Here is a 16,110-nt window from a genome sequence, read left to right as displayed (position 1 = left end):
ATAATTGGGATTTTGCACACAATAGTAAGAATACACCCTACACAGTGGACTAGAAAATAGCAATTGAGGCAGCACACATTTTTATTAGAATTTCTAAACTAGGATTCAAAAGATAGCAAACCTAAACCGAATTTTCAAAAGACCTTAGCCCATGGAACTCATAGTCAAAGATACAGCTGAGGTCAAGAATTTAACAGGACTCAAGAAAGGAATGCCCATTTCTTTGGGATAATGAAAACATGCATGGAGTCAATATTTAGGATTAAAATGAAAACAACCAAGAGTTTGAAAGGGATACAAACACTCCAGCTTTAGGACATGAGACAATCTCATTGACAGGGGCTCGGAAGAAACTTCCCATATGAGTGGGTTGTGGCAGGTTTCCCTCAGGGTGCCACTGGAGGTTGGGTACCACTGAGCCCGCCTGACACACCAGACTGGGTTCCCTTTAACTAATTGTACTGCTGTGACAAGCTGCAGACCCACTCCCAGTCTCACTCTTTCACCAGCATACATACAGGTAGGGACACATCCAGCTGTTGTAACATGTAAACAGGCTTTCTGACTAGCCCCTGCATGGGACGGCTTCAGCTAAGATACTCAAGTGCACAGATACTCAAGTGCGCCGCCCCCCCCCCCCCCCGGAGTGCAAACCCAAAATATACCATCTTGCGCTGCACAGAGAACTGTACAGTGTAAGCTCATGAAATTCACTCCCTCCCTCAATATGGAGAGAGATATGCAACAGCTTTTTGCCCCCTCCCCCCGTCCAGTTATGAATTCCACACACTGGGTTAAGACAAAATAAAACAAGTTTATTAACTACAAAACGTAGATTTTAAGTGATTATAAGGGATAATCAAAGTAGATTACGTAGCAAATGAAACAAACATGCAAGCTAAGGTTAATATACTAAAGAAACTGATTAAAACTAGCAAATTCTCACCCTACATGTTGTTTTAGGCAGATTGCAGAGGTTCTTGAAGGCCAGCTGCTCTTGCTTGCAGCTTAAAACTCCAGGTGTTTCTTCCACCGGCCAGACACCTTCTAGCCTGGGTTCAGTCCTTTCTTCCCCAGTTCAGTCTTAGGTGTTTATAGCAGTCATCTTGGGTGGGGAGACAGTGAAGAACGAACCACATTGAGGTCACTCCCCTGCCTTAAATAGCTTTTGCATATAGCAAAACTTAGTTTCTAAACTTAGTTCCCACGCCAGTCAAGTATTACAAGATGGATTCCAGTACCAGGTGACCCTACAGCCATAACTCAAAGGCTGGTTGTAACATCCTCAGGAAGACTTACCAGGAAGGTGGGAGACTACCATCTTCTAAAGCCTATTGTTCTTCCTAATGGCCCTTTCCAGCCAGCAATCTAGACTGATTGCATTCTGTCTAGTGCACATTCCCCAGGTGTATGCACATTTGTAATAGCTGCACAGACAATATTCCTAACTTCAGATAAAAAAATGATACATGCATACAAATAGGATTTTCATATTCAGTAAATCATAACCTTTCCAATGATATCTCACATGACCCGTCTTGCTTAAAATACAACTTAATTATGTAATAATCACATCATAATATTTCTATGAAAAATAGGGGGCTGTAGTGTCACAGGTTATTTCAGAACTACCTACTACAGCATTTTCTGCAGCTGGTACTGGCTATTGTCAGAGGCCAAGATTCAGCAAAGTATTTAAGTACCTCATCACTAGTGACTACTCAGGTGCTTAAAGTCAAGCACATACTTAAATGCTTTTCTGAATCGGGGCCAGAGATAGGATACTGGATGAGCCATTGGATATATTACGTTTATCTCAATATACTGAAAGCTCTGTGTCCCTGAGGAATTCTTAACACATGTAGATTTACAGACATTTTGAAACCAACATGGTATTTAACCCATTGCTTAGTTCTTTGTTTATATGATGACATTATCCATCGCTTGTTGAGATCCTATTTTTTAAGCAGCTTTTCTAACAAGTAAATATAATTTGGAGGCATATTATTGTAATTCCACTTTAATTTCCTCCATTTATTTTTCAAAGGTACTAAAACTAGAACTTCATCATTTTGTGAGGGAAATAAACATTGTCATTTTAAAAAATAAATCCTCTGATCAAATTTTTTTTCTATTAGTAATGCTGTTTAAAAGCTTTATAAGATTAAATCTCTTAGATAACTATTTTACCAGTGGCAGCAGCATCAAGCAGTGAATTTCTAATACAATGATTAAGATTTGCATTTCATTAAAATGACAGTGCCATTGCTTTTAATTGTGTGGGGGCAAGATGCAATTGCCATGTGAAATACCATCTAGAAGTGAAACATATCCTAGTGCTGAGGACCAGCACAAGCCTAGGAACCACTTAAGCCCATCAGCCCACTTTAAGGCACAAGCTGCAGGGCCTGCTGCTTAAGTGCATCACATAAGATTCAATCCTGAGTCAGGGACCAATCCACGGAGGTACCAAGCACCTTCAACTGCCATTGACCCCAGTGGGAGAAGAGAAGACTCGGCACAATGGACAATCTGCCTCTCACAAATTAAGGTATATTGGCCAATAAGCTCTTTCAAAAACCAGGAACATTAGTTCCTAAATCACCAGGTTTCTTCACACTACAGTAAATACTCAACAGCAAATATGAAATTGTTTTCCCCCCATTCGGCCCCTGCAAAGTGGTAAGGATTTCATTAACCCTGCGGTGAGTGCAGTCCATTTGCTTCCCTAGGAATGATGCAGTGCCACTAGTGGATGCTTTCGACTTCACTGATGAAAGTTTAAATTCTGCGCTTGGCAGTTATGACGGACATGTCTACCAACGGCTTTACAAGTGGGCTCAAAAATCACCAACCAACCAACAGGTAAGGACAGTGGGCTACAAACTACCGGCACCTACACATTAGCCTAGGCACACATTATTTAGACATATAACATTCAAGGTTGAAAAATGGAAAACAGCCGGGAGAAAGCAAGTGGACTGACAGGTTGGAATTTTGAGGCCAGAACCTAAAAACAACAGTGTGTTCCTTGGGATGGAGTATTAACTTGTACCAATTACATGTATAGCTCAGAATCTGAGAGTTTAATGACTGAGGCTCTGCTCGAGCAATCGACTCCATGTGGATGGATCTGTACTGACATCAGTTGGGCACTGCACAGCCACACGTCTGTCTATAAAGAGCTACTCAAGCAGGACATCAGAGCCATGTCTGCCCTTGTTCCATGCACAGAACAACCAGTAAGAAGCATGGTTTGGTTCTGGAGCAGTAATCGGAACCTTGTAAGTTTAGACCTGCATGTGCACTGTTTGTTCAGTGAATTCAACGTTCATAGAAGGCATTGGCCTGACACTGCTAGAGCCTGAAATCCAGTTTAACCACATAATAGGTACAGCATAGTAGCGCCACTGCATGATCCTCCATTCTACTGTGCCAGTCTGCCACTGCCCTTTTCTGAAGGAAATGACTCGTAAGTGGGGACCCTTTCATTCCTTGGCAGTCTCAGCAAAGGCTGACTAGTACCATTTAAAAAGGTGTCCTGCTGCAACAAGACCACCCTGAAACCCATCAGATGGTCTTTCAGTCACTGGTGACCAGGACCAGATCTGAACAGGCAATCTAGAGGTCCAGGGCTCTATCTCCTATTACAGTAGCCAGAGCTGTCCAGCCCTCTGGCTGGAACTTTATTTTTTATTTATAGCTCTGAACTACCACTGTGAAAAGGCAAACAACATGCACAAAATCTATATATGTACAATTTAACACCATGGAAAGATATGATAGTTACACACTCTGTATTAACAGGCTGCATATTTACAGGTACTTTTATCACTACTTATCAATAAGTATGTTTATGTTTAAGCAGTACAGGGTATAAGTTTTAAACAAGGTAACTTCCCCCTTCCCCCACCCACACACTGTATTCTTAGCACACTGCCTTCATTTCTAACATCACATTAAAGGTGAGTTATCATCACTGTTCACACTACATTGGGGTTTCTTTTTTAATTTAAAAACACAGCTCACCTACTTAAACAAGATTTTACCTTAGTACTTTTCCCAGCAAACCAAGTACCACTAGCAAATTTTACAAATGAATGCACAATTTGAAGTTTGCCTTTGGTGAATATTCAAGTTAAAAATGTGCTTTCCAAAATTAAATGCTTTGCATCCTCATTTCGATGAGCAGCACTTCATATTAACAATGTTGGGGGATCCCAGGTACCAAGTTGGGGGGCATTACACACTACTGTAGCATATTTTTAAAAAATTACACTTCAAAGATCATTCTGAATTATTGAGAAATCATTGTTTCTCCTTAGTCACTGCTGATACCTTCCTATATGCTCCCTCTTCCACAGGTAAGCCAGGCCTATGCAAGTTACCTGAAACCACTTTTTCAGAGTGCTCTATCAAAATTATAAAGATCAACAGACATCATCTTCTTTGGTTCCATGTATGGTGCACTAGTTAGCACACTGCCAGTGTTTTATAAATCATAAAGAGTAACACAGAACAGTTCACTGTACTGTCTGCAAAGATCAACTGGAATTCTTAGTCATTTACATTTAAGAATGGAAGAAAGCCAAACAGGTTTCAGCTATGTCTATGGTTATACAGAGTTCCATTAGGAACTTACCTATTTTATTTTATTTTTTTTAAATATGTTCAGAGTAGCTGCAAAAGCTGCCATATTTAGCAGTCCGATTCTCAATGTTTTATTATATTCAGGTTAAAAATAATTACTTTCTTGCTGCCTGGGACGTAAGTTTGTTGAGCCCATAAAATGCATTGCACAGAATCAAGGAACTTAAGTTAACAAAAGTAATGTAAAGTCACAGCCATAGGTTCTAAAACCAGCTGCTTAGATTAAAAGCACTGTTAAAATGTAAACTCTTTGGGACAGGGGACAGAATTCCTTCTTGTATCTTGTTGAGCGGTGAGCACTATCTGCACTTAAATAACCAATCGAAACTCACACAGTATGTGCCAGCTTCAACTTGTGAAAATGATCTATTATGATGAAAGTTGCTGATACCCTTTCCGTAAACTTCAGCCTCCAACAGGGGTGTGTGATTTAGGGTTTGCTTATTAAATGGGTCTGTGGTTATCAAGTAAAAAGAACAGGTATCTCCTATTCGGGGATTAAACCAAGCATTACATTGCAAATAAATGAAGAAATGTTGTGAACTACTTATTTTACGATTTTCTTGTACTGTTGCAAACAAACTATTTTACAGGGTTCTTATATTGGAGTTTGTCTGGCAAGAAACAGAAACTGCTTGCTGGAGCTTCCTCGGTTCACCCTAAGAGCAGCCTTTTCCTATCTGAATAAAATAAAAATCACTTCATGCTAACAAACAAAACAAAAAAACCCCTATCCCCTAAGCACCAATAATAAGGGAGGTGAAGATATGACCAAAGAAAAACATGGCACTGAGAAAGGTCTCCATGGTCAGAGAATTGTGAATGAGCCAACCTGAATAAGAAGTCAGCTGACTCGGGTTTGCAGGACTATAAAACTGAAGCGTAGACGGTCAGTCTCAGTCTGCAGCCTGGGCTCCCTCCCTTTGTAGTATCACAGAGCCCAAGTATGGACATCTACACTGCAATTTTGTAGCCCTACAGCCCGAGCCCTTTGAGTCAGCTGACATGGACCAGCTGTGGGTGTTTTATTGCAGTGTAGACATACCCTAAGCCCAACCAAAAAGCTACTAAAGTGGTAGCCCAGGCTGCAAAGCCCAGGCTCTCTCTGACTGTACTCGGGATGCTGGGGTCCATATTGGCCAGATCAGTTAGACCAGATATATAGGACGTTTATATACCTAAAGATGATCGTGAATTATTTAAGGCAGACAGAAACATTACAACCTAGAAAGAGGAGTAAGCAGAATTGCATTGGCCTAGTCACTCAAAGCAGATACCAAGTTTATTTCAGTGTCTTCTAACTTTGATTCCTGTTTGTTAGTGTCTTTTATGCATAATTCTACAGAATGCATAAAAGAGGCAAGGAGCACTGTTTAGGGAATTGGGAGATAAGAATGCGGAGCCAGAGTCCCATCGACTTCAACAAAAGCAGCCCTGTGCAGGGTGATGAGAGCTCTGAGACGTTCTGGCAATTGATTTGATGAATATTTTGAAACCGGATAATGTTTCCCACCAGGTTATATATATTCAGACTCTAGATGTACCCTGGATTAGCATCCTTTAACTAGCATTAGTCCTTTCCAACTTCCCATTAGTCAAAATATATAACTTCCCCTCTTAATTTTCAACTTGGAAATTATTCCTATAGAAATATGATGATACAAGGTCCACTAAATTGAATGTTAAGAGTGAGCTAATATTCCTATGCACCAGAATAGGGAAAGTAGTAGCCTGTCCAGTTTTACTTTCCTGTATTGATATACCTTACTCCCCCCTTTTCCTAGAATAAATTAGTAGGAGAAGACAAAAAATACAAGCCCTTATTTCCATATTTGACATTTTTATTAGCTTCTTGCTGGCAGGCATTACACTTGGGAATAATATTGCACCAGGCATTAAAAGTATGAATTCTACCACAGGGATATTTTGCATTCAGAATCCAGTATAAATATTTCTAATCACATTTTCATGGCTACAGATATTTGGTTGCTTGATTTATATGCATAGAAAAACAGTTGTCATAACTGTAAAAAGCCATACTTAACAAGTACTTTAAAAGGGTAGGATTTGTTTTCATAAAATATTACAATACTGTTTATTGATTTAGAAACTAGGTTAGTTTACATGATGCTAGCATTTCCCGCATCTGCATCTTAAATCCTGTTTGTTCTTTACTCTGAGTGTTTTAGCATTAAATGGATTAGAGACCATTTAAACAGGTGAATTTAGCACTTTAGGTCGAAAGAGCTGACATAAAATGTCCTACCATACTGATATTTAAGACCCCCCTCTTTAAAAAAAAAAAAAGTGTCTTAACAGTGTGAACAGGCACATGCATATCTTTTTCTGGACAAGACAAAAAACAGATTTGCTAGAGCATGTAACTTCTCCAATCCTTAATGGTTATAAATAAATAGACTCATAAAAAAGCCCATGCTGTTGCTTTAGTCAAAACCAGATTCTCTCAGGTATGCTGTTCCAGGAAGTTGTGTGTAACCACTGAAATGACATCTGTGGAGTCATACATCAGTCATCCGTTTTCCGAGCCAGTCTACAGAAAGTCCAGTTGTGCTCCACTGTATTTTCATTGGCCCGCTCGCTCATATGGTGAACTCTTGTATTTCTGATAGAGAAACCTTGTTTTGTAATGTACTCCATCAGATGGACTCTGAGGGAAACTTCCTGGTGGTAATCACATGGCCCAAAAGTAAAGGAAACTTGGCAGTCTCTTGTGTCCATCATGTGCTTATTCCACTTGGTAAAGTGGTTTGAAATGCCTTCCAGTAATGAATGGACCTTAGTTGTGATGGTTAACTGTGTTATGATTACTGCCACTGGATTGGAATATTTGGAAAGTTTCCGTGTGCTGGACAGCTCCACTACTTCCTCAAAGGTATCCACAGGATACAAAGGCTTAGGGTCATTAAGACACTGGATTAGGGGTTCAATTTGATAAAAATCTGCTTCTTTTCGAAGCAAGTCAAATTCCTTGAAGTCCAGTGGCAAAGTCAACTCTGAAGTCCTTAAAAAGTTAAGAACATACCGGAAAAGTGGTCCATCTCGGTCAATGAAGTAATTGCCCTGAGAGTCCCTGGCAGTGGGGAAGTCTCCCCCGAACATGGCCCCAAGCATTGAATCAGGATATCTCGTTAGAGTGGTGAGGGATGTTGTATATAAGTGTCCACCCACATTTATTGTGACTGGATCAGTCATCTAGAAAGAAAGAAATTCCAGAGTTTATCAAACTACCACGAGAGATTTCTTATCATCAACACATGGCAGTTGCTGTGAAAAAGCTGCTGCTCTAGAAAGAATTGCAACTATTCAGCTTGAAATCTACCAATGGTGTTATACAGGAATAAATTCAAGAAACCTAGCAATAATCCACACCTGGCAACTTAGAAAGCTTATCTTCAAAGTGCTTTACAAGTATTAACTAAAGCCCAAGGCTCACTGTCAAATAACTACTTCATCCTCTGCAAAGTAAATATTTTCTCCATTTTACAGATGAAGAGACTGATGCACAGCGTAAGTGATTTCCCAAAGGTACGAGTCAGAATTTCACCTCTGGCTCCTTGCCTTCACAATATCCCTTTTACTCGAGAAGGAACTAGTTTAGCAGGTACAAAAGCTCTTTCCAGAAAAAATGAAAGGATGTAATGTAATTTTAGACCTAGGACCAAGAGCTTCCATTCAAAGGTGCAGCTAGGGGACATCATACAGAAAACTCTATCAGTCAAACAGTACTGCTGCATAGAGGAGGGTCCAGAGCAGCAGAGCTAGCCTGCAGCTACAGCACCCAGATCGCACCAAAAAAGGCAGGGGAGAAAAAGGATAGGGCACAATCCTGGGCACGGACTCTGACAATGAGGGCAGAGGGCCAGCCAGATAAGCAGACAGACAGAAGGGAACAGGATGTTTAGAGAAAGAAGAGAGAATGAAAAATAAGAGGGGTGTGTGTAGTTTTGTTATGAAAGGTAACGTTTAAGAAGCAAGAATATTTTTCCAAATAAAATGACAGCAAAGTAATTAAAGGAGCAGGAAGGGAGAACATATTTTTTTCAACTTTGTATACCAGAAAGGTGGCTTTTGAGCCCAACGTCAAATTGTATCTTTTTAAGAGCAATATAGCCCTCTTCTTGCTGTTGTGTTCAATAATTACTACTATTTGGCTGAAGATTAAGAACATGAACTGTCCCAACACACAATATGAAATGAAACACTTATTAAAAACAAACTTATTTGCTTATATTATTTTTACTAAGTTCATTTTCTTCACTCAACATTAAACCCTGGGTCTAAACAAGGCCAAGAGATTCGACATAAAAATCTGGAAAGCCCAATTCTATTTTTCAGCATGCACACATCTTTATATTGGATCACTTACCATATATCCCCAGTCTCCATTATCCATCTGTTCTGTTGTTTGATCTATGGCAGTCTGAGTTTAATTGAAGGCTGCTAGGAGGACACACAATTCACCTCCTATTTCCCCCTGCAGGTTGGGAAAAAACAAAAAGTGTGGCAGACTGTAAGTACTTACAAGAACAAGAACAGAGCAGAATATTTCTAATCAAAGAAAGACTTGTGCCATAAACCGGTCTCTTGCATTCAACTAACTACAAAGCCACGCCAGTACAGGTATCTAACAAAGGAGAACTTCCCTATCTGAACCTTCCAGCATATCCTTCCCTGTTACTCGACAGATTGCTGTCTCTAGAAGCAACTGGTAATCACTTTGTAGGCTGTCCTAAGCATTCCAGTTTTGTTAAACAATGAGTCTGTCTTTGAAGATGATTGAAACGGAGAAGACGACCACATTAAACCATATCTCTTTTGCCCAAGTGAAATATAAGTAGTCCCAGTTACGTAAATCAGAAACTTTATTTACCCACCTATTTGTCTGAAAGTCCATCTCAATAGGTGGGTAAATAAATTTTCTGATTTATGTAACTGGGACTACTTATTAAACCATATCTCTTTTGCCCAAGTGAAATATGTGGTCGTCTTCTGCATCTTCTATATCTATAGATATACACGTACACACACACACACACACACACACACACAGAGATATATAATTAGAATTTCAATAGTATTAATCAGCAATTCCGCATAAAATTGTACAGAAACACAAACCCACGAGGCGTCACTGTGTTTAAAAAACAGTGAGAATCTCACTGGAGTTAATGCTTCATTAGAGGGAATTGCAACTTGGCTGCAAGAACGTGAACCACAAAGTGTGAAATCAGAGCCCAAGCTGCCATAGAAACTTGCAAAGCAGTTTACTTTCAGTGCATTTTTATAAATAAATAAGAATACATTTTCAACAATATTCCAACAAGAATGGTTTGAAAAAAGTTTTAACCATAACTTTCTAAGAGATATCCTCAACAGAGTTCACTCGCACAGCCAGGGAAATGACTGCCTCCACTCCAGGAATGATGGGTGAAAGCCTAGTGCCTGGAATTTGCATGAGATCCCTTCTGGTCTTAAAAAATAAATAAATAAATAAATCTATAATCTATAAGCAGTTTGGTACAAAAATAATCCTATGAGAGCTTTTTAAAAACACATACAGACATGTTTTACTGTTGCAGTATTCAGTCTCCTTACTGCACTCCAATCGACGATCACCCAGCAAATGAAATCACAAAGCTCTGGCTGAGACAAAACCCTTCATTCTTCTGTACCTCTTCAAACTCAGACCCCCCAAAAATCTGCTCTTCTCTTTACTCCCTAGCAAACAGGGGGTCCACATCACCCACTTCTGTAGAATGTGGAATAGTTCAATGCTTTCTGCTCAAAAAAGGCTCAGTAGCAGAGTACAACGGCTCTCTCTCAAAAGGTCAGCCAGGCACTTGGAGAACTGTGATATAGCCACAGCACACACTGCATCTCAGAATGAAAGCGCTTCAGTGTCCAACTCGGCACTGTGACGGGGCAGATTAGCCCCACACTGGTACAGCGGGGGTTAATCCTTCCCTCCTAGCAGAGGAAGCCATGCCCAGACATGCTCCACCTGGAAGTCAGGTATAAAAGCCTGCAGAGCTGCTCAGTCAGGGTGGATCTTCAGAGGGGAAGGAGGCTTGTTGCTCTCTGCAGCAGAAGAGAGGCTTGCACCCTGAGACGCAGAGCCCAGACACGCCCAGAATCTGAGAATATGTAGGAAGTGACCCAGGGAGTTCTTAAAGGGGAACGGTGCTGAGACTGTTCAGGCCGGCGTGTTTTGGGAGGATCCCCACCGGACCACTGGTGAGGAGAACTCACCACTTGCAGGGCCCTGGGTTGGGACCCAGTGGAATGGGTGGGCCCAGGTCCCCCTTCCTGGGCTACCCTCCTTTGAGAGGAGCTGGCCCCATACAGTGAATAATATGGAGTCTGGCCACTAGGCTGCACTACTCCACTAGGGAAGAGGAATTAGGTTGACTCTGGCCATTGGACTGCACTACCCTAGGAATGCATTGTATGGACTCTGGCTGCTAGGCTGCCCTACCCTGATCGGCAAGGGGAAGTAGATGGACTCAGGCCTTTGGGCCACCCTGTGCAAACTACAGAAGGGTTTAGAACACTGACTTGGGCGTAGAGAGACTGCTACCTCCTGCCCCCCCGACCTAAGTGGCTGACAAGGTACTAGCACTGCCACAGGCACCTTTTGCACATTATGAAAAGCAACCCAGTTAAATATGATTAATCACATCAGAGTCCCATATTTACAAAGTGCAGGTGGAGAGCACCTCAGGGTAGTGTAGTAGCAAACAAATGCTGACCTAAAAGGTGGGAACAACCTTGGAACACCAGCTTGACTGCCATATACTAGAATTCATTTTATCAACAGTAAAGGAATTAGTGGTCCAGAAAACAAGTCTTCACAGCTTTTATTTGCTTTTAAGAACCTTCAACCTGAGCACAAAGTGCAACACACACATTACAACAGGGAGAAAGAGCAGGGAGGGTTTCTGATCAATTCTCCATTAACAACACTGGAGAAGAGCAGCACTCAGACTTGTGGTAACAGTGAGCATCAAGGACAGCTGGCTACCTAAACTGCACAGCAAACAATGGAAAGGAGATCCTCCTGTCTCCAAAGTAGGTGTGAAGCAGCACTAACATTTTAAAAAGGAAGAAGAAGATAGTACATGCTCACCGACGTAAAAGATTTTCTTTTTCAAATTTCCATTATGTAGCCGATGCCAGTCAACTGCAACCTTCCAAACCCTGGGAATTGATAAATCAAGCAAAAGCTACCCTTTTGGGTGATCATAAAGGGAAAGAAATAGATTATATATTCCTGTCTGTACCATGGTAAAAGGCTTCACTTGATCACAGCACTGCTATGTAACACCAGGGTAAATAATGTATGAAAGCAATTAGCTCAGACAAGCCCATGTGTCAAATTAAATAAAGGGCATCCAATAAGCTACATTGATTTTGTGTAGTATTTGAAGGTCACTAGACATACAGAAATCTGCTTAGGTAAAGATAATATTAAAGTGAGGAGCACATTAGAAATACTCGATAGCAGCATTAAAACTGCATCACATCATAAGTTAAAATGCCACGTGCTTCAGAAACAATTAACTTTCCTCATCAGAATTAGCCTGGAAGTTTCTAGGTTCCTCTTTTAGGCAGCTGTGTGTATAGTGATTATTTATTCTGGTCAGGTACAACTCAAGCATAATGAATATCTAGAGGCAGACTAGAATGGAGAGGAAAGCCTTTGACAGCTCTGCCTTTCAACCAATGCATTGAATTATTTTAGTTAAAGGGATTTAACCACAGAATCTTTAAGATAACTTATCTGCAACTAAAGAGAATGAATGCTTTCTCGGGGTTAAAGTCAGCAAGCTAGCAGAAGACTCCACTTAAGCCCTATTTAGCCCACAACCATTTCCCCCACTCTGTGCAGAATGTTGACCACATAATAAAAGGTTAATTGAGTGCCATCATTTTGAGGCTGATTTCAGGGCATCTAAAGAAAACTGTCCTCAATAAGCTTTTTTGGGAAAGATACACAGCACTAGAGCAGTTAAGCACGCTTGCCATTTTACCTCAGCAATGGCAAAAAAAAACCCCAAACGAATAGCAGAAAGCAAGTTTCAGAGTAGCAGCCGTGTTAGTCTGTATTCACAAAAAGAAAAGGAGTACTTGTGAGCTGTAGCTCACGAAAGCTTATGCTCAAATAAATTTATTAGTTTCTAAGGTGCCACAAGTACTCCTTTTCTTTTTAGTAGAAAGCAAGTGACTGATGACAAGTGGCTATTTGATGAATGATACAATGATCCCAGTATATCAAATCTGTGTGATCCCATTTATATCAGTGCAGCTTCGGTAAATGTTGTTTAATATTTCATGACTCTAGAGATCTACTATACTACCTTATTATCAGGCATAGTGCTTATTATAGTCATTAGTCCCATTACTTCAATGGAGCTGGGGGACAGGGAGGTAGAGACAGTGCAGGCTCAGAGTACATATTATAATCAGAGCCATCTGAGCATTCTCATGTGCACCATCCATACTGTGGATGAAGGTTCAAGCCAGATTGGAAGAGATTTGACCCTGTGGGGTTCTCAAGCTTTCTCACTGTGTGGATCCCATTTTCACCCCAATAATACAATGTTAGGAAAGCGTTTCTTCTCTTTAGCCATCTTTTCCTGCAATTTATCAGCTAGACTTGAGAACAGCCAGCACCATGTGACCTGCCAGCTGTTTGCAGACAAACTGTCCACAGACAACTGCTTTGGAGCCTACAGCTTACTCTTTTCTCTCCAATAAATCAACTAAAAGTCACTCCTAGTTCCAGTCTTTAACAGTCTTTGATACTCCAGTATCAAAATATTAACCCTGGCTGTGTGCCTTCAGTAGGTATCTTGGCTTTCTAGATCATTCAAGAATTTATAGACATCTTAAAGACGGTGTTTTAAAAATCAAAGGTTGCAAAGCTCACACTCCCACTACACGGTTAAATACATTTCGCTATTCAAACTACTCCCAGAGAGCTACTTAAGATTGGTCACTGTCTTTGGCATTCAAACATATATAGATGAAACAAATGCCCTAGCTCCAAATATAGATAGTTACATTTGTCCTGAATTGCTCTGCTCCTCAGCTGTGCACAGAGTTTGAGAGTGAATATTTTCATAGAAAATGGATAGAAGAAATTTAAGGCAGTCACTTGAGTTAAAAGAAACCAAGGTGGCACAAGAAATAGCTGCATTTGCAAATACAATGGAAATGTAATCAGAGCACAGCATTATTCTTAACTAAAATATAGATGACTTGACTTTTTCCTTAATACAACCCTGTTCAAGGGGTTGTAACTCAGCTGCTTTGCTTCACTCCACAATGAATCATGGTTTATACATTTCCAGAACCAATTTTTTTTCTAAAATAGGTTACAGACAATCAATATTTGTCTTTTTTGCTATTTAACTTTAAACAAGAAAACAAAATTCACATACAATAGGTAGCCTTCATGTTTTCATCTCTGCATGCTTAGTTGCTTTGTTATAATTTACAGCACCATCAACTCTTGATGGCGAGAGCGGTCTCAAACATTTTTTGTCAGAAAAACCCCACAAGGCTTAGTTCAGATCTTTTCTTTTAGCTACAAAAATTTCCATTTCAAAAAGGTGTTATTAGAGGAGGTTTGGGAACAAATGGATAAACTGAACAGTAAAAAGTCCCCGGGACCAGAGGGGATTCTGAAGGAACTCAAATGTGAAATTGCAACACTACTAACTGTCCTCTCTCTAACCTAATGACAGGTTTCAGAGTAGCAGCCGTGTTAGTCTGTATTCGCAAAAAGAAAAGGAGTACCTGTGGCACCTGAAGTGAGCTGTAGCTCACGAAAGCTTATGCTCCAATAAATTTGTTAGTCTCTAAGGTGCCACGGGTACTCCTTTTCTTTTTTCTCTCTAACCTGTCATTTAAATCAGCTCCCCTGCCAGGTGACTGGACCAGAAGGCTAATGCGACACCAATTTTGAGAGAGGCTCCAGAGGCGAACCTGGCAATTACAGGCCAGTAGGCCGGAATCAGCACCAGGCCAACCCCTTGCGCCGCAGTAAAGGGCAGACCGATCCGGCACGTGGATGAACAGGAGCCGCTGGGGCAGAGTCGGTGTGGAAAGGGCCCTCAGGCCTCACCACCCTACCGGCGCTCGGCGTGGGGGCGGCGAGCCTGCGAGCAGGAGTTCAGGCCACGGTGTCCCCTGGGCTGCCCGGGGATGCAGGGGGGAGCCTCCCCTCCCGCGGGTCACAGGGATGAGCCCCCCAGGGTAAAACCGGCACCTGGCCCCCGGGAGTGTGCCAGTCCCGCGCGCAGCGAGCTGCCCGAGGCGCTTCTAACGAGCTCGGCGACCCAAGCCCCGCAGGGCCGCCCCGCGCCGGGCACGGGACCCGGGACCCAGGCGTCCGGCCCCTCCCTCCCTCGCGTCCCAGCGCCGGGCACGGGACCCAGGCGTCCGGCCCCTCCCTCCCTCCCTCGCGTCCCAGCGCCGGGCACGGGACCCAGGCGTCCGGCCCCTCCCCCCCTCGCGTCCCAGCGCCGGCCCCGGGACCCAGGCGTCCGGCCCCTCCCCCCCTCGCGTCCCCGCGCCGGGCACGGGACCCAGGCGTCCGGCCCCTCCCCCCCTCGCGTCCCAGCGCCGGGCACGGGACCCAGGCGTCCGGCCCCTCCCTCCCTCGCGTCCCAGCGCCGGGCACGGGACCCAGGCGTCCGGCCCCTCCCCCCCTCGCGTCCCAGCGCCGGGCACGGGACCCAGGCGTCCGGCCCCTCCCTCCCCAGCGCCGGGCACGGGACCCAGGCGTCCGGCCCCTCCCTCCCCCCCCAGCGCCGGGCACGGGACCCAGGCGTCCGGCCCCAGCGCCGGGCACGGGACCCAGGCGTCCGGCCCCTCCCCAGCGCCGGGCACGGGACCCAGGCGTCCGGCCCCTCCCTCCCCCCCCCCCCAGCGCCGGGCACGGGACCCAGGCGTCCGGCCCCACTCACCGGCTGCGCTCGCGGCTCCCGGGCTGTGGAGGGGCCGGCGACAGCAGCGGGGACAACCGAGCGCGAACCCCGCGTTCCTCCCGCCCGGCCCGGACTCCGCCCCCGGCCCCGCCCCGCCGCCGAAATTCCTCTTCCTCCAGCTCCCGTCAAAGCCTCCCGGCAAAGAGGCTGGTCAGCGGTTCAGAGCGTGCACGGGGCTGGCTCGTCCCTCGGGGCTGGAACGGTGGGTAGCGTGAGGGAGCCCAGAGCCCTTGGCCCAAACTGTAAACCCTGTGTGTGTGATGGAGACCGCCTCAAGCCAGGGGGTGCATAGCACACCCCTGCACCCTAGTGCCAGCACCCGTCCGGGGTGCAGTAACTCCGATAGCACCACTGGGTTTCTGCTGAACAGCCTCTGGCAAGGAGTTCCACAGGTTGACTGTGCCTTGCGTGAAGAAATGCTTCCTTGTGTTTGTTTTCAACCTGC

At 43.6% G+C, this 16,110-nt stretch overlaps 2 protein-coding genes across 9 annotated transcripts in view; one reads left to right on the top strand and one right to left on the bottom strand.

Annotated features, from left to right (window-relative positions):
- The window catches only part of ACOX2 (acyl-CoA oxidase 2), a 31,691-nt gene extending 24,748 nt beyond the window's left edge, over window positions 1–6,943 (top strand). The window contains exons 14-15 of the mRNA XM_038409606.2: window positions 2,733–2,865; window positions 4,365–6,943. Coding sequence (XP_038265534.1) covers window positions 2,733–2,865; window positions 4,365–4,427 — 196 coding nt within the window. The 3' untranslated portion in view covers window positions 4,428–6,943. The remainder of the gene's footprint in view (window positions 1–2,732; window positions 2,866–4,364) is intronic.
- Window positions 6,471–15,753, bottom strand: KCTD6 (potassium channel tetramerization domain containing 6). 8 transcript variants are annotated; one of them, XM_043517940.1, is made up of 4 exons: window positions 14,115–14,461; window positions 10,059–11,899; window positions 9,038–9,145; window positions 6,471–7,863 (listed from the first exon to the last, which is right to left on the bottom strand). In XM_043517940.1, the coding sequence occupies exons 3-4, from the start codon at window positions 9,062–9,064 to the stop codon at window positions 7,177–7,179; spliced, it is 714 nt and encodes a 237-aa protein (XP_043373875.1). In that variant the 5' UTR covers window positions 9,065–9,145; window positions 10,059–11,899; window positions 14,115–14,461; the 3' UTR covers window positions 6,471–7,176. The 8 variants fall into 8 exon arrangements, with proteins under 8 accessions (XP_043373875.1, XP_038265536.1, XP_043373876.1 ...); XM_038409608.2 differs by having other exon boundaries at window positions 11,798–11,899; XM_043517941.1 differs by lacking the exon at window positions 14,115–14,461 and having other exon boundaries at window positions 10,059–10,672; window positions 11,798–12,734.
- Window positions 15,754–16,110: the final 357 nt, after the last annotated feature.

Source organism: Dermochelys coriacea, chromosome 7, assembly GCF_009764565.3.
Source record: "Dermochelys coriacea isolate rDerCor1 chromosome 7, rDerCor1.pri.v4, whole genome shotgun sequence".
NCBI lineage: Eukaryota > Metazoa > Chordata > Testudines > Dermochelyidae > Dermochelys > Dermochelys coriacea.
Note: the sequence above shows the minus strand (reverse complement) of the source record. Positions and strands in the feature narration are given on the sequence as shown.

Excerpts from the sequence above, each read along its gene's own strand:
- KCTD6 (XM_038409612.2), bottom strand. The coding sequence starts at position 9,064 with ATGGATAATGGAGACTGGGGATATATG. Across the intron at positions 7,864-9,037 it reads ATGGAGACTGGGGATATATG|ATGACTGATCCAGTCACAAT; the intron begins GTAAGTGATCCA and ends CTTTCTTTCTAG.